A 19,404-nucleotide genomic window follows, 5' to 3' on the forward strand; every position below is an offset into this window, starting at 1 on the left:
AAAAAAAGGTCTCTCAGAGTCTCCTCATGCCCAAGAAACCTCAAAAGAAGCTGAATTTAAGGTAAACGCAGACATACTAATTACAGACCATTTTTCTTAAAAGCCTTTCAGGAAGACAATCAAATAAAAAGACCATGTATACAATTTCACCTGCATAGTGAGAAGGCCAGAAAAAACCCAATAAAACAAAAATGAATTGTTCAATCAAAAATAAACTATATGGAACTAACCCTGCTATCACACAAGACAGCACAAAGGACTAATAAATACCCCACAGCAGTGACTTTTTGTTACAGTAGTACCTTGAAGTACAAGCTGCTGCATCTTATACTTCAACCTGCAAGGGTAAAAGCTCCAATAATTAAAGACTTCCAAGCCTAAAACACACATGATCTAAAAAGAAGATACACTATTGCCTGGATACATCATGACTCGCTGCCTCGTTTTTCAAAAAAGAACCTTTAAAAAGAGATTTTTTGTTTGTTAGTTTTTAAGTATTTCCAGCACTGATTGTCTTTACAAATAACTTCTTCATATATCTACTTTACATAATTATCCCCATGTAGCCAAAAGAATATAATGGAAACACGTCTGCATGCTGAGTACATTCATTTCTGTAAGCCACAGAAACACAGGACTGGAACAAGCCTCCTGAATCATCAAATCCAGTCCTCTGCTAATGCAATCATGTAAATATGTTTATTATACCGAGTTTCACACAAACAGAAAAAGGTTTCCCAAGGTTATTCTTCATGTGAGACTATTCTGAAAACCTTATCTATGACAGTCTGTTGCTTATTTCAGTGTTAAACAAATGTATAACTAACTTTGTATAGAAAGTAATACAAAGCAATTCTAACGGTTCCTGTTCACAGTATTACCCTGCCACATAAAAAAAGTACAATTCTCGATTTTTTTTTTTTTTTTTGGCCAAGAACCCTAATAGCATTCCTTTATTACCTGTAATTATTATTTTAAGTTATAATGATATACTAAGGATGATTCATGCTTTGAAAATATTACCCATTACCAAACAAACAGGATGCTTTTAATCAATTAAAACTCTTCTAGATGTTATGAGTTATGGACTTCAAACTTGAAGTTTTAATTAAAACAGGATTTTTGAGTTACAGAAGCATTTAAACGGTATTTAAAATGCTAATTTGTAAGTTTGTGTTTTGGCTACTATACTTCAGAATACCACAATGTTTTAAAAATTGTTCTTTGGATAAGAAACACTGAAATTTTCAGCCTGGAGCAATAGCTATTTGGCAGGCCACACTGTAAAACCCTGAAAAAAAATAGAGGACTGATGCTTATCTTAGAAACACCGATGACATGTTAAAAGCTGTGCCAATGCTATCACTAAAATAATGGAAGCAGTAGTCCCTCAAAAATGAACATCTGTCCAGTCTAATGTCTACTGAAGTTACATTTATATTTTCATAGCTTGGAATAGCTAAGCAGTAACTTGTAGAAAAAAAAATTATCACAATGGCTGAAGATTTTCATGTTCATCTTGACTGCTAACAGTTTTTGCTAGAATTAAAGTTTCCTTAAACCATACCATATCAACCATCTGTATTCAGCCACCATTTGCCCTTAAGGTACGCACACATTTTGGGTTGACAAGCCACGATCTCTGCTGCAGAAGTTCGAGGTTTTGAATTTGTCTCTGCCTGATCCTTATCTCTTCTCACAAGGAGAAAACAGAATGAGTACATTCTTTCAATTATTTCTTTATTGCATGTGAGAGTATTTCTGGTTGTTTCCCCTAACCTTTCTCTATTTCTATCATCATAACCCTTTTTTATAGTGTGCTGTGTAGGTGTATTGATTTATTTTCTAGTTTCAAGAATATAACTGCATTCAGTATGTGTGTATTCACACTGTTGTCTTCTGTACCACAGCCTAAGCAGCCTGCAGAGAGAGGCATAAAGATGTAGGGGGAGGAGAGAAAAGGTATGGCACGTATTTCACTAAAAAAAGGCAGTAAACTCATCACACTTTCAAAAAAAGTACTTGGAGTTAGGTACATGACTTATCATTTAAAGGTAGGTACTGATAAGGTAAACCCTATACACCTCTACCTCCAGCATTAGAGAATAATGCCATCGAATGTACAATAAAGATGCCTGAAAAGTTTAACTAATGCTGGGTGTTTTAGCAGGTTTCACCTCCTAATTCCTTAGTTAAATTACTTTAAAAAACAAGAAGTGTTTGGTAACAACAACACAAAAAAGAATTAAAAAGATGGTTGAGCAGAATTCACTAGAAGCCAGTTAAATTTATCCTGTTAATCAACAAGTACCCAAATACTTTTACTATGACAGCCGTTTGTATAAAAATATACTGGAACACAATAAAGAAAGATCTTTGTTTTTGAAAACTAGCATGAAGATCAGCTTTTAAAGCAAGGTGAAAAGCAGAGTCTGCCTGATTACTAGTACAGAAATCACTAGTTGTTTGCTTGTGCTAAGGGTAGAAGCAATAGAGAGAGAAAACCATGAGTGACATGGAAAGGGTGAATCAAGATTAGCAGTCTACTGGTCACTCTTAGAACATTTGTATCTGAAATTCAGCCAGCAGGAGACAGGTTTTAAAAAAACTACACAAACAAAAAAAGGAATAAATACCATGTAGTTAAAGCTGTGAAACTCCTGGCAAATCTTTATTTAAATCAATACAGGGTATTGGATAACAGAATTTTACTGCAGTACAAAAGAGAATGGAGAAATTTATGGAGCACTTAAAATCACATTTGGCTCAGGAATGTTGTAAAGTGCAAATGGTTGGAGAATAGAAAGTACCAACATTAAGTATCATATAACCTTGTCCTGTTCTTACACCTTTCTTTAGGTATCAATTTCAGCCACAGAGAAGACACTCATCTAATTTTCACAACACTTTGGTGTTACTGAAGCCTGCTCAAATATTTTTATCTGGCTAATTTTCTCTCAGTTATTCACAAATTATCAGTGGAATGAAGTGACCTGAAATTTTTCTAGGGTAAGGATGTACTAGGTATTTTCAAAAATGGGATCACACCTCTGAGGAAAAGTCTTCATACTTAACTGATGCTACTGCATGCCTAAAAGAAAAGCTCTGTAATAGGATGACTATAAACTAGTTCGATTTGTAAAAAAACTTCTAAACTTCAAGATGATGTTTATTTAGGCTAAGTATTTCAAAACATATCCATTTAAAATTAATTTTCATGTGACAACCCACTGTAAAGTTGGTAAGAACGTTCAGCCTGTAGTAATGGCCAAAGCACTAAACTGCACTGGCAGCTAGACATACTGCAATCAGGTTAAGTATTGAAGCAGTTTCTCCATTTCACTCATGTGGATAGTTTATTCAACTCAATCTGGGAGTTGGATTATCCTTTTTTTCAAACCGCTTTCTACTCTACAATAAATGGTGTAAGAAGGAAAAAAATAGTTTCAAGCTAGCTGCAGATCTGACATGCATACTAGACATCTATGTCTAGGAAATGTATTAAAATAACCATATTCTGAATCAACCTTTTCTCGACAGTTATAAAAATATTAAGTAGCGTTCTAATATCCATTCCAGTGCAGGTTAACACACCTGAAATTACCCAGTAGGTCAGAAATTTATCATTTACTGTTCTCTAACAGAGAAATTGTGTACAAATTACAAGTCTGAAAACACATACATTAAAAACCATAATTGCCAATATAGTCACTGATAGAGATAATGGTATTTTTACTAGTCTAGAGAACAGGTGACACCATTTCTGGGTAAAAGGAATAGCCTTTCATTAGACTAACTGGCATAGTTTGAAACAATAGAGAGCATTTCAAGAACAAAGCCTTTCTTTGGACCTGAAATAGAAACTGTAGCTTTCCAAGCTAACCACAATACACTGCATTTAGTAGCCCATAGAAAGTATTGAAGCCTGCAGTACCAGGGTATGTTTTTCTGTAAAACCTGCAGCTTCCTCATCCCCCAAGAACATCTGCTCACCTGAAGAAGAGTTTGAGCACACAATAGCTTTCCTAATTTTTTCAAATAAATCGATTTCTCTTATAAAAGATATTACATCTACCTACTAGGTTTGCTCTGAACAGATTTCTCATTTCTATTAGCAAATGCAAACCAAAATTTAATCTCCCTGCTTCAGAACAGCCTTTTGTGAAAGGACTAATGTCAAAAGGCAGTTCTTCAGCAACCCACCATAATCACTGCAAGAATCTGCCGTGAGCAAGCTCAATGGAAACTCTGCTTGGATTTCTCTTTGTAGTGGGGGGCACTGTGCTACTTACAAAGAGCTAAAATCATCGTGATGATGTGCTATTTGCAAGAGCAGGTTAGTCACAAAATACTGCTGCAGAAGCCAACTGTTCCTGGCTGAATTTCTACCAAAATATGGTCTGGCCATATCTACTATTTTTAATAAGCAGAAAGTGATAACAAAAATAAACACCCCACAAAGTATTTAAAATGGCAATAATATGTAACATTGGAAGATATTTATTCCCCCAAAATTTACATTTTTACACTACTCCAAAGATCTACTGTACAAATAACTTCAATAGCTGCATTTATGAAAAGAACCATATCTAATAAAACCTAATACTGCAAAACCCAATTATGTTGATGTAAACATAAGGGAAGCAGAGAGGTTACCAACACAAAGGTACATCTTTATTCAAAGTAACGTCCTTCTCAATCATCAGACAGAAGAAAAAAGAAAAAGAAACCCAAACCAAAACACAACACAGAAAATTTCAAGTGATTTTCCTTCAGAAGAGTTAAATAGCCTTTAACTGAGTTTCAAAGTATATCTAGGGTTTTATCTACCTGATTAAGTAAGGCTTTTAACAAGTGAAGCTGTAATTAGGCATAATGATAGTGGAACAAGCAAAGTTAGAATCATGCATATTAATTCTAACTACGGAAGATGCCCACCTCTAATGGCATTTGATGCTCCTCCTATTCAGAGAGGGTTATTTCATCTTCAAGGTGCTGGAAATTTTCCACAGCACCTATACCGGCACAAGAATTTCTTGCTAGGAAGACAGTCACAAGTACTGTGTTGGCTCAGACTGTCCCCACGCTCTAGGAGCACCATTTTTTAATATTTCTGGAGTATTCAGGAGGTTTCAGTCCAGGAGGCTAAAGGAGCTCATAAGAATTCACACAATCCCATGTGGTGTTATGCCAAGAGGCTGCAATGGAGAGTTACAACTTTGTTTCTTCTGAACTGCTCAGCTGCTACCAGTATGCAGTGCATTTGCCACGTTTAAGGCTTCTTTGAATTTTAATCATCACATTTCTCTAAAATCTGTAAGCAAGCCACATGAGTAAGAGTTCATGGCAAATTTTTGTCAAAATCAAGATAGGAGATTGTGTAGAAAAGGCTGGGCTTGACTTAGACAGTTTTGATCCAACTTGCACACAACATTTAAATTGTACAGGATTAGGAAACTCCCATCAAGCACTCCTAAGTGTCTACAAATACCACACGTAACTTAAATCAAGTGCCCAACATTGATTTTAGGCATACTATTAAAAAGCCCTGCATAAAGACTGGTTACACGCCTTACAAACTTGTACTAATGCCTAAAGAAAGATCGACAGGGTCTAAAGAAGAATCCAAAATTACACTGGATATTGATGCATCCAGTAATAATAATTAAAAAAAAAAAATCTATACAATTCCCATTCAAAAAGGAAAACCTCATATAAACCCCATCTGCTAGCTAAGAAGCATTTTTGTAACGTCTTAACAAAATTCTGTCAAAAGAACAGATTATATCTTTCATATGATTTCCATTCTTTGATGCACACAAAGCTTCTTCACTATTTTTGCTTATTACCTTAAACTAGTGGCAGATATTATAGATAATTCTAGGGGAAAAATCACTGCTGCAGATCCACAATAGAAGACAATTGTGCTAAGACAATGTATCTGTATCTCCCTTAACCTAATCTGTAAAAAACCTGAAAAGTATTAAGAAGAGTTGTTTTTCACATACGTGAGTTTGAGAATCAAAATTCAGTATTTTCTAAATACTTGCTATACTAAATTCAAGAACACACAGTCAGGTATAAATCAACCCATGTGGAGAATGATCTGCAGACATCTAGACTCCAAAGGATTAAACCAGCCACAACAAAAGAAAATCCAACTCAACAACAACAGTGGGGCAAAGATGACACAGACATTGACTACTTGATAGAACAGAAATGCTCTGCCACTGAACTGTCTCTTCAGCACATGACTCCAATTCCTCACTTATCCAAAATGGGATTATTAATTTTTTTTTCTACTACTAACAATCCTTCCACAAATTCCTCTTTTCTTCCAAATTATTCCAAAAGTGCTCAGCCTCCTTCCTATAAGCTTCCTGTAATTCCAACCCTGTTTGTGTCACAGCCCACAGGCGAATCTTTGTGCCTTCTCACATTCTGTTTCCACAAACCCTTTAACTCATATCCACATTAGCACCTTTACTTGCAAATTCACTTCATTTTATTGCTATCCTTTCACCTGAAATGGCTTTCCTCTATCCCATAGCTGTCTCAGAAAGCTTTCAACCATACCTATTCAGCTGACTAACTTTTTTTCACAAATCACCCTTATATGCATTTGCATCCATATTCTCTTTACTAGATTCCAAATATATTTTATACTAGAGAAGTAAAAATATTTTGAAAGGTGCTGCAGATGCTAGTTGTCCATATACATAACATCAGAGCATTATGTGGAGTGATAACCAGAGTTATATAATGTAGACTTCTCCAGGGGGTTAAGGAAAACTCTAGAAAAATATTACATCACTGTAGAATTTTTTCTTTTTTTTTTTTTTTTTTTTAAACACTGATCCTCCAGGACTCCAAACAAAAAAGAACATTTTTTTTTTCCTCCATGGAAGAATACTTTTAGTTTTACCAATGTAATATTACTCTAGATGAGAAAAGAGCTCTCATGCCCCTCAACCTCAGGGTTTACAGGAACAGCAGTCAGCTACCTGGCATGGTGCTCTCCATCATCTTTAGCAGAGAAAAGCATTTGATGTACACTGGAATAGTTTAACTCACCAATAAACGGAATAGAAGCCAAGGAGTCACCAGGTGGGCTGGAACCTGATGCTTTCCTTTCTTCTATTCTTTTTATGTGGACTTCTCTCCGAGCATCGTTAGGTAACCAACATGTAGTGTCCGAGGCTGCCTCTTGATCATTTACAGCAAGAATGTAGGACTGATGCCTCAAAGGCTGTGGAGTTTGGTGGCCAGAAGGTGATTTGTCCCGCATGACTACTGTATCTTTGCCATTTTCCTGAACATCCGTTTGCAGAATTTCAGGCTCATGGACGTCTTCCCTTTCTGAATCATGAATCTTCTGTCTGATGGAACCATCAACATTGTCAGAGGTAGCTGAACCCTCACTTGTTGGCTGAACAAGTTTGGCAGATGCTGGAGACAGAGAGGAGGGTTGGATGGTTTTGCCAGTTTCTGTTTTGTGATCTGGGGCACCTTCTGCTCGGATCCTTAACTGTTGGTTTAACAGACCACTCTGATGCAAATGATTTACTGTTCTTTGGTCTTTGCTGGCAATAGCATCCAGGCCCTGGCTAAGGGGAAACGTTGGTTTTGCTGCATAGGGAGCCGAGTTCTTCAAAGAGCTACTTTTAGAACTTCTAGCTGGTGTGAGAGACAATCTCTCTTGTGAAACAGTTGCAGGTTTTGAAACTCCCCCAGGAGTTTGCAAATCTCGAGAAGGTTGTAACATTTTTATATCTGGTGGAACTTTCTGAAAATGAGAACCAGGCAGAGAAGCTCTACTACCTGTTCTCCTATTATCTGAAATATAAGCACTCGAAGCCATAGAAAAATTTTGACCTCGAAGGGACATATGAAATGCATGCTGTCTAGATCTCTCATAAATACCTCGTCGATCATCTTGTTCGGTAAACCCTGTCCACTTGTAAGTTTTTCTCCTATCTCCATTTGTATCCGCAATCAGATTCTCAGAATGAAAATTTTCTAGCACTTCACCCTGTTTGCTGAGATAATCCCATGACCGAGCCCTGTGATTCCTAGCATTAACTGAAGGTGAAGTTAGAGTATCTTGTGAAGCACTTCGTGGCCACTCTTTCATCAAGACAGGATCTTCAAGTCTTTCCTGGGATACACTTCTCTGCCGGATCTGAACAGACTGTGGAACCCTGTCATGAGAGGTGCTCCTGCGCCGTACCTGTGAAGCAGTGCGATTTGGTACCACTTGATTATAATCAGTTGTATTCTGAGAAGCTGCTCTTAAACTATCTAACCTTTCCTGTATTGTCCGGGAGCCATACATGTGCATGCGCCTATTATCAATGTACTCCTTGTAAGTTTTGTAGGTCTTCCAGTCTATATGCTGGTGGGAGGCTGGAGAACTGTAAGGATTAGTAGAGACTGAGGGTGAGTCTGTGGCTTGAGCAGGAGGTCTAGTGCTTGGGATTCCTTCTGGACATACTATATAATTTGAAGCTTTACTTAATGTTCCAGTTGGATCAACTGGCCTTGTTATTGGAGTCTGGGGAAGTACAATGGCAGTGGACACTGAAGAAGATGGTGACGTGGTCCGTGCTTTTAGACTGGTTTGATCTTTTAAGCCATATCTTACTTCCTCTGTCCTGTGTGATGGACCAGCATGATTATTTCTACAAGATGGCAAATCTACAGCCTTCTCAGAAGGCACAATAACAGTCCTTACAGTTTCATTGCAAACGCACACAGCTGTATTTGATTTTGCAATGTCTGTTGGTGATGGAGGCACTTGTATTTCCATTCTGTAGGCCCTCTCTGGCTGTGTCAATGCCCGTACTGGTCTACTGACTTGCTGTTTCCCCAGCGAGAAGTCAGAAGATAGCTTGTCACCAGCTTGTGCCATACCAGAAGTTGTGGATGTCAGGCGTGGATAACATATTGGTGGTGGTTCAGGTATGTTGTGGGCATTACCACTGTAGGCTTCGTTGCCTTTCAGGTAGGCATCTTGGGAATATGCCTGTGGAGAGGAGATTAAGTGAGTATTCAGTAGTGAGGAAGACAGAAAAGTTCACCATGTAGCGTTTGCACAATCAAGCTTCAAGAGAGGGAACACATGTACAAAATTCACACTATCTATAATTTTAGATAAAATGTTAGTTAATAAGATAAAAACAGCATTCCATCCCCTTAATGAGCAGAAACAGAACAATCAAAATCATTACATACATTCCCTCCCTCGACAATTAAAAATACTGAACTGATGACCAATTCTAGGAAATGTTGCAGGTAGGGCACTGAGACAGGTTTCCCAAAATTCATGAGCACAAAACACAGTATATTTCTCCCCCTTAGTCTTGCTTTCTATCATGATGCTTCACACATTCTTCCTGTTTAAGCTTCATATTGCTGGAAACCAGAATTTCACAGCAATTGACAGGTTAAAATGCTGCATAATAAATTTAACTAGCACTAGAAAATTCTCTATTCACTTAGTGTATAAAAACTCTGTTCACTTAATGTAGCGTATATGAAAAGTACACACAAATGTACATACACACACTCCTCTAAGATGTCTTCTACATAAAAGCTACTGTTCCTAAACATAAAATGAATAAATTGAAGCAGTAACATCTTTGTTGTGAGCCAACACCCTATAAGTCATCTTACATTTTACAGGAGACAGCCAGTACATGGCACACGAATCTTATTGCAAATACATTAATATTTAAAATTTTTAACTTCAGAGTACAAACAGTATGAAAATTCATACATATCCACTACTGTCCACAAACTACTAAAACACAAACTAAAATCCCAAATTAATTTCCTTAGTGCATTTATGTGCACCTTTATGTTTAAACTCCTGGATCCTGAGAAAAAATGGTTATATTACACTTAGTATGTTTCTGTAGCCTTTTAGAAAAGCAGCATTTATCATCGTGAAATTAACAGAACATTCAAAATAATAAATCAATGAGAAGCATACAGCATACTTAAACAATATCCTATTATTGAAAAACTTTAGCATGACTTCATTCAGTTTAAACATAACGCAATAAAGAGCCAACACAGAGCCTGCCAACGCAACAGAAGATTAAAATGATTTCTCAGGGCTTTTACACGCTTAGGCGTGGTATCATATCACAGCATTTCCTGTCCAAATCATAACATGCTCAATTACAGAATATCAACGTGCCCTGTCTTAGACAGGTTATAAAAGCCCAAGTGCAGCCATAAAATTCAGACAGAGCAAAGTACAGAAGAGGGTGAGGCATTTACAATAGTGCTGCAATGTTACATCGAGCATTAGTGAAGTGCAAAATATTAAAGCACACAGAGAAAACTGACCAAATAACACAGGCACAAACCACAAATTAAGAGATTAGCATTATGAAGAAAATTCAGCTCAGACTATCTAGCTCATTTCCAACAAACTTGCTGTTTCATATTCTTACTTCTCACAAATCATTAAGAAAAACATGCTTTAAAAAACCATCACAGAAATGGCTACTGTACATTCCTTACCAGTGCTGTGACATCCTTTGTAAACTGCAGCTGGCAGAAAACAGGAAAACATAGTAAAAGCTGCTTACAGATGTAAAGACAGCATTATCTTGTCATATTGATGTTGAATACAGCAAGCTAAAAATACAACTACACTGATTTCACTGGAAAGTACCAACAGAGTTAAAGGGCAGTAAAGCATAAAAAAAATCAACTTCACCCTCCTTGTGAGCATGTCCATCTCAGGCTTTTATCTGCTCCTCGCATTTATCCTCTACCCTTATAGAAAGCAAAATATGTTTGTGCCATTTTGCCTTGGTGCATCGCTACAGCTGCCTGCAGAGAGCTCTGGCTCTATGCAACATCCCTTCCACTACAGCAACATTACTGTCTCTCATTTCCCCTGGGCTGCTACCATCCCTGCTTCCTGGTGACGAAACAACGGCTTTATTATGCATTTAAAACAGCACGCCCCTTCCCCACATATATCTGAACGTGACCACAAGTTGTCAGCTGACTGCAGCTGCTTTCATGCTGTACATCTGAAATTAGAGGAATGATGCTGCAGAAACACTCTACTCATGTGATTTGTATTTCTTTTTCTTCCACTCATAGTAAAAATCAAGCCAGGTTTCCACTGGCACATTAATGGAGGGAACGAAGATACAAAGATAAATATTTCTAAATCTTTAAATAAATGGCTATTTAAGATCTTGATACGCTGTAAGAATAAAAAAAAAAAATAAAAAATTTGGAAAGGTGCTGAAGACCCAGAAAACAGATAGAGCAAGAGACTACTGCCATGCAAGACAGACAAAACAATCACCCCCCCAATCAGAAAACAATTATTACTTTATACAGCTGATAAAACAATTCAAAACCTGGGATACACACACATTATACACCAATATAAAATAAACTGTGTTTACGTTTTTGTAAAACATGCCCATGACAAATAATGCTTCACTGACTTTGAAAGCAGAAAGGCTAAATTCCAAAACTGGTGTGATCTGATCATAACTGAAGACTACAAATTAGTATAAAAATCAGTTCTCAGCTCTTGACAAAATTTATCACAGATATTAAAATGTCTTCTGCAAAAGACAGCATTCTCATGGGGTCCAAAATGAAATCAGCTAGTGACAGCACAAGGGGTAACGGCTTTGAAAGAGGGTAGATTTAGATTAGATGTAAGGAAGAAGTACTTCACTGTGAGGGTGTGAGGCACTGGAACAGGTTGTTCAGCAAAGTTGTGGATGCCCCATCCCTGGAAGTGTTCCAAGGCCAGGTTGGATGGGGCTTTGAGCAACTTGATCCAGTGGAAGGTGTCCCTGCCCATGGCAGGGGGGTTGGAACTAGATGATCTTTAAGGTCCCTTCCAACCCAAACCATTCTACAATTCTCCCCCCTCACCCCAATAAAGACTATGTTTCCATGGTTGCAGGTATATCTGGACAGACAGACTGCTGGTTCTCAGTAAGACAGCGTTACTGGAAAAAAAAGGTTTTGATGATGGAAAGCGTAGTTCTCCTTTCAACCTCATTCCGCCTACTTCCCAAGAAATCACTGAAACAAAGCTGAACTTTCTTCCAAGAAAGAAAAAGTTTCTAAATAGGGGCTGTGACATTTCCAATAAGGTATATTAAATCTTTGTTTCATAATTCTGATTAAAGACCTACAGAGAAATACTGCAACTTACAAAGAAATGCACTGATCCATTCCAAATTGTCACGTTGAATGATGCATTATCAGCCTTTTTACTATGAAATATTTTAATTGCTTTAACCAGAAGGTGATGGTTAAATATTTAGAAAAGGCTTAGAGACTAAAAAATGTGAAGTACACCAATATACTTATTAGCACTCATACACTATTTTGATACTTATTTTGCATCTATATATAAAACAGTTTGAATATTACTCTCTTCTCCCTTTAGTTCCTCAAATTACATAGTATGTGGAAATACTATCTTAATCTCTAAGTGATTGCAACAGAGGGTTGCTATTACTGTATGACTTAAATTTAAGCCTTTAAAAAGCCTTAAAAATAAAAAAAAGCCTTCCAAGTTAAAAAAAAAAAAAATTTAATATCCAGATCAGTGATGTTCCTGACTCAGACACCAGCCAAGCCACTCAAATTCCTACAGGAGCTGGGTTCTCAGCAGTTATTCAGAAGTTCCAACATGATTGAAAAAATCAGTCTTGATATTTTATGAGCTCTCTCCCACCTTCTCAAAACAACGGCAGTTATGGAAAGCTTACCATACCAATATACAACAATTTAGAGTGACATTAACAGCTTTGATGGATAACAGCTCTGCAACAATTACTAGAAGAAGACTGCTGCGCTTACAGTAAAAACTCAGTGTGTTTCCAGTTATTGGGTACAATTTCTTCCCCACTTTGCAATCTAGTTTAGTTTGCACCACGTTTGCAAACTTCTATGGCAAAGAATTAATTTTGTACTGAGAATTTGTACAACCGTTAGCACATTAAGGGTTTAACCGGTAAGGTAATACATTCATGCTGCCCAATATGCAAAATAAATTTTAAGCAAATAAAGCATTCTACGAGATATTTTATTAACCCTCAAATTCAGCTGAAGGATTTTGCTCCCATTTTTTCCCCCACTTGATTTTATGCTATTTGATGTTAGAATAATGACAGATGATGTACAAGGATTCCTCTTAGCAAGAATCAAGGTGAAACCCCATACCTTCAAGAGCTTTGAGCTAACCATGCCCTACACCCCTTAGTCCAAATCCATAAAAGCATGTAGGCATATGCTTCACTGAGGATGAGTATGCTTCACCACGCTTCACTAAAGGATGAATAACAACACTGATTTCAACTGAACTACTTGCAAAATTGGAGGTAAGCATTTTGATGAATCAGAAGCTAATGTGCCCAGCACTTTGCATGACTGAGCTTGAGGCATTCTTCCTTCCTTCTCCAACCAGTTTGGCTTCAGATTATGCTTCTTTACTACTAAATTCTTCTTTTCCCTAGTCCTAACTTATTCTCACATTTAGCATGAGTATGGAAACTGCATACCAGAAAAGGTTTTCATGTGTCTTAAAAGGAAACATTTTCCAGTTACAGTTTGCTATGGGAAGAATGTTAGTAATATAGCTCAAGTGGTTTCATTTTACTCTGAGACACCCAGCAAACACTACAGTCAGATAACATTATTTGAAAAAAAAAAAAAAAAACCACACAAACCAACCAAAAAACTCTCCCCAAAAAACCCAACCCAAACAACAACCCCCCCCCAACCTGCACACCTTTTCTTCCCAATGACAGCAAAATTTTAGTGTGTAAAATTTAATGCCTTAAGCCCAAGAAATTTAATTTCCAAATACCAGCTGTGTAAGAGACTTTCTTGTAATATTAGTCTAAATCGAGGCGAGGAAGGTTGATGCAAATGGTATTTTCTAACATATGCAATGTTAGATAACAAGTTTAAGTCTCTTCTTCTAGGTCGCTGCATCTTCACACCACACCCCTCCTTCCACGGTACTTGCTGCCAGAGCTTTAATATTAACTTCTGCACACATTAGTAACTGCATCAGTACAAAATCCGAAAGTAAACGAATGCTCCAAGACTCTGGGCTGAATACAGCTACTTATGAAAATATCTCTATTTATTAAAAGAAAAGCAAATGAAAATATTTCACAGTTTGCCAATGAAACAGCCATGTTGCTCCAGTAGGTCTGATGTAACTGGATGGTCTCAGGAAAAAAAACCCAAGACAATATTGTTAAAAGTTGACTGTGGGCAGACCTGTAGTCAGAGGCATGAGGTTACTAGAGCATATAAAACTCTAGAATAAATTTCCTTTTGTATGTTATTTTTCTTTCTTCTTTTTTAATATGGGTTCATCACTAGCAATTTCAGGTTACTACAAAGGCCTTGAGAGCTGCCAAATTCCACAAAAATTCTAAGTATCAGAAATGACAAAGCAGCAAACTCTTCTTTTCTGCCAAGATCTCCTAATATACTGAAAACTTCCGTATCACCTGACTAGAAAGATAAAAAAAGAAAAAATATGTTTCAATTGACTTCTACTCGCTTCCCTAGTTATTCCCATCTAGGATTTTTTTGTTCCCCCTTTATCTATGACAAGAGAAACATTTCTGTTCAAGCATGGTCAACTTTCAGTTATCAATACGCAGTTTCTATGGTCTGTAATTTTAAGGACAGATTAAGATGTAAATTAAAAGATATGCAAGAGGGAACTAAGCATATCAAAAACACGCAGTAGTAAACAGCCCCCTTTCATTTCCACATTTACCATTATTCACAGAATACCAAATAAAATCTTTTTGTAAATGGAACTACAGAGATCTTTCTGGAACGCTAAGGCATGTTTCAACAGATCTGTATGCTACTAAAACTTAATGGTGACAACGGCTAGGACTAAAAGTAACCTGCTACCTTTTGGGGCAATTCTTATGATGAAATGATTTTTTAAAACTTATTTGAATTGCAACTGTTGGAGGTAGGATAAAAGTTGGGAAAGATGAACTTTTGAGTGGGTAGTAAGGGAAGTGCCAGAAAATGAAAGATGAAAAATCAGGATAACTTACCTATAGCGTGTGTGTTTATATACACATACACAAACTAGATACACATATTTACAATTAGTATCTACATATATTTACATTAATAAACCCTATATATAAAAATTAATATGCTACATTACAAATAACCTTCCAAATGAACAGCTCCAATGTAGATCATATTAAAGATGCAATTTTTAAGAGTGATATTTTTCAAGTGCCTGATACTTAGAAATTCAGTGACTTGTAAGCTGTATTATTCTTTACATACACAGGGAACGGTTAGCAAACAAGCAAATTACAACATGAACATACCTCGAAAAAATGGTCCAAAAATCCTGTATACTAAGGACACCCTAACACATACATGTTAGACACTACAAAGTCTATTGACAAGAGTCAAAATAAGGCTGACCTGTTAAGTGGGCTTAGCTATTTCAACTTTCTCTCTCTAGGGAGCACCTTTACATTCACTATTTTCTGTGTAGCACAAAAAGCTTTTGAACGACTGAAAATGTCACAATTTGAACAACTTTTTAGTATTAAATTTGTTATCCAAAGGCTACAAAACAGCAACAATTCCATTAAATACACTTGAGAAAAGGAACTATTTGTAGTCGACCTAAATGTGTCTTCCCATTCGTATGAAGTCAGTGGTACTAAAACCTACAAGATGCCAAAATTCTGTCAAAAAAGGTTGAGAATGCTACAGAAATTGTATAAAGATTCTTCAGTGTTTCAAATTTGAGGTGAGTATAATATAGTAATAATAATAATAATCCTCCTCCTCCTGGTCTCAAAATGGCTGCATACCTACAAATGGTTCAAAATCATCAAAAGAGATTATTTTAAGTAAACTAATCTCAAATTTGAGGAGGAGCGTGAAAAAAACAGCACATTCGTAGTTGTCAAGAGTTCACGTTTCTGTCATGGATAGAGATGTTTTAAATATCCTTTCCCCCATCCCCAAAGTAACATTTCCAAGATCACACCAGTGAACAAACATGACTGATTTCACACGTAATTCCCTTCTAAGTAAGCAGTGTGCACGTGCCACAGAAGGCGATGACCTGTGGATTGGACCACTTCGTTGTTACTACTGATGAATGGATTTAAAGCCCTGTTTTCAGGAAATTTAATATACCAAGAGGTTCACAGACATATATGGGTATTTCTGAAGACTAAATTCAAGGTTTATAAATAGCAAACTAAGGATAGAAACAAGCAACTGTGTTCTTTATGTAGTTAACCTAGCAATCAGTCATCACCTCATGGAGTAGACTGCCAAGTACTATAAAACTTACCACAACCAGCATAATTTCTCTATATAATGAAACTACTTCATTTTCATTGCACTAGATAAACCTTTCATTAGCTCCTACTACAATATCCAGTAGTGCTTTGAGTTCTTCTATTTTTACAGCATACCAGTATTTAACATCAACAGTTTACAAGTGATACCATCTGAAGATATTTACAGTGAAATTTATGAAATACATGTCAAAGAAAACAACTAAATTCTTTAACATACTATAGTAACTTACGTAACACTACTTCAGTGACAAAAGTGTAAGTTTTTCATCTAAGGGCACTGTACCTTACCATTTATTGTTCACTTTGCACTTATACTGACACTACCACTACAGAGATTATTGTTATCACTTACTTATATGAGCTGTACTTCATTCAGGGAATTCGCTCTGAGGTTTATATTTTCTTTAGACAAGATCCACAGCATTAATCACAAAGATAAAAACAGAACAAAAAACAAACAAAAAAGTATGCAGTTTCTCAGCTGAAAGCAAAAAGTTACTGTGTTTTTACAGGGAGTGAAAGGAATAACATTCTATGCTGTTACTCTGAAAATATTTCAAACATGAGTGTTCAGCTTTGAGTAGAGCAAAGTTCTCCACCAAATCTTGTCATGAGAACAGTAGATACTAACATCTGAAGGCTGAAGATCAATCATCACCATCTTCAGAGGAATTGCACAGATTTTTCATTTGACTGAAGTTATATAGTGGTGCACTGTGTCTCAAAAGACTGCTAATTGTTATTTTAGAAGCGGTAAGATTTTTCCTCCTCTGTGGTGGTCTAAAAGGGAGAAAACTACAGGCCATAACTGGTGACTTCTGTTGTATGATGCAATTCATTTTTATCATCTGTATCGTCACATGTTGCAACTCTGCCATCAAAGACTGACACCTGAAAACATACATACTAAAATGCAGACTATGACAGAACTGCATGAACAAACTGCAGCTATCAGAAGTCTTTTCCAGTAGGAAAAATTGCCTGAGTACATGCAATGCTCAGTCTTGTGGACTACAGAAAACACGTCTCTTCATGGCTTTTCTCTGGAAGATGCTATGTGGAACTGATAGTCCTCAAGACAAGCCCACTTTTACCCAAACAAAAGCACCATAGCAAACAGGAGCATGAACTCCTCCATGTTGTATCATATTCATGTACCAACACAATTCAACAGCAAACAACTGTCAGAAGGAACTCATACAAGCTATAGAGGCAAAGCAAGTGTTTTTTGCAAAATGACGACTCCACCTCTCAAACCTAATCCTTGTTCTATCTTCAGAAGAGGAGCCTTGCATACAAAATTCACAGCTCCACCTCATCTTACAACTCAAAAGAAACTTTTTTTTAATGACACCTGGAAATTATTCCCACACATGTCTCCATTTTTTTTCTGGAACTCCCACAGGCAGATATTTTTTCTCTTTCCTTTACCCCTCAACCTTCTCCAGAAGGATGACCTTATTTTCTTTTTACTAATATCCTTCTCTAGCCCAAAGGCATCAATTGTCCGTCTTTCTTCCTCTGCCTCCATTATTTCACTCGTTGATATAACAAGTTAAATTCCAATCAATTGTTTTTCATCTATACTTTACCTGAAGCTCGCACTTCATGTTTCATCAGCAGAAGGAAGATGTGCCTAAGAGCTTCTCCTTCAGCCAAATACAAGGTTTAACTTTAAACCTACAAATCTTGCCGTGCCCAGATCCTTAGACTGTTATGACTACAAGACTGCATTAGATGCATATAGCCATTCAGATAATTTAAAAATTAGAAGTATTCCTGCATTTCTACATAATCACAGTTCCAATTAAAAAAAAAAAAAAAGAAAAAGAAAAAAGAAAAAAAAGCCCAGCTTTTCCCTCCCACTTATTCATGCAATCAAAACTCATACCCTGCCCCCAACATTTTCTGTGCTGTATTACTGAAATATTCTTTATCAAATGTTCTCAAAATATCACTTCTATTCTAACAATCTTGGCTTGTTGGCCTAACTGGCTGAGTTCTTATGTTAGCCTCTAACTTCACCTTCAGCTGAAAACAGAGTTTCTTGGTTTTTTTTTCTTTACCCATTAATTTGTCCTTTAATACTGGAAAACAGCTACCGAAACCTACAGGTTTTTCTTAACTGTTAAAGTCAAGTCTTGCTATTTCTGTGTGGATTAGAAAATAAAATTTTCCAACTACTAAGCAGAAAGTCTACCCTGCTTGTTGTTTTCTCCTTTCCTCTAGTTCCAATTATAGCTAAACTAGAGTATACCAATACATTAGGTGTTTTTCTAATTCTTCACAATATACACTTACATATCATATTTTATTCATACCTCTTCTGGACTTAGAGACACTAAATGGGAGATGAATTATCTCACTATATATACAGGACCTCAGTTCAAATTAAGAACATATAGGCACTAGTGTAACAAAATATTTATAGCAGTTACAATTAAAAAATTCGGTAATAACCTTCAGCACATTCACCTTGCTCCTTTCCTGGAAATCCACTGACAATTAGTGAGTTATTAACAAAAGCTCATTTTAAGCACCATATGCTAGTTTTTAAATTCAAATTTAGTAATGATTCCCAACTTCCTTAGACAAGCTAGTTAAAGAAAGCAATCCAATTCATAAATTGTAACATAAGGAAACTAATCCAAAATATAATAAAAATACAAACACTATTCTAAGATTTTTTTTTTTTTTTTTTTTTTAGAAGAAGGTATTCTCGCCTATATTTGGATTCCTCTGAAATTTCAGGGATGGCAAGCAAGTAGGAAAATATCTAAGGAGTGACAGAGATAAATGTTAACTCTTTATTTGCTGGTAGCACAGTTCAAAGACTTTGTAACCAACAGCAAGACATTTTTCTTTAGTCAACATACTGTCTGAATATAAGCTTCATAAACATACCAATTGAAGGATGTCCTCATCTTTTGGCATAACACTAAGTTCCAATATGCTGTCACTGAAACAAATAGAAAAAAAACACCACACATGAACTTTTGGAAGAGATTTTCAGTTC

The 19,404-nt window shown here is 36.4% G+C and overlaps 1 protein-coding gene across 4 annotated transcripts in view; it reads right to left on the reverse strand.

Moving 5' to 3' along the window:
- Window positions 1-19,404, reverse strand: part of ARHGAP21 (Rho GTPase activating protein 21) — a 123,635-nt gene that overhangs the window by 21,625 nt on the left and 82,606 nt on the right. For 3 of the 4 annotated variants that reach the window (XM_052804418.1, XM_052804431.1, XM_052804424.1), the window contains 3 exons: window positions 19,293-19,347; window positions 10,534-10,563; window positions 7,075-9,025 (listed from right to left, as the gene is read on the reverse strand). In XM_052804418.1, coding sequence (XP_052660378.1) covers window positions 7,075-9,025; window positions 10,534-10,563; window positions 19,293-19,347 — 2,036 coding nt within the window. The remainder of the gene's footprint in view (window positions 1-7,074; window positions 9,026-10,533; window positions 10,564-19,292; window positions 19,348-19,404) is intronic. The other variant, XM_052804440.1, reaches the window with a different exon arrangement.

The sequence above is a fragment of the Harpia harpyja genome, chromosome 1 (genome assembly GCF_026419915.1).
Source record: "Harpia harpyja isolate bHarHar1 chromosome 1, bHarHar1 primary haplotype, whole genome shotgun sequence".
NCBI classification, from domain to species: Eukaryota; Metazoa; Chordata; class Aves; order Accipitriformes; family Accipitridae; genus Harpia; species Harpia harpyja.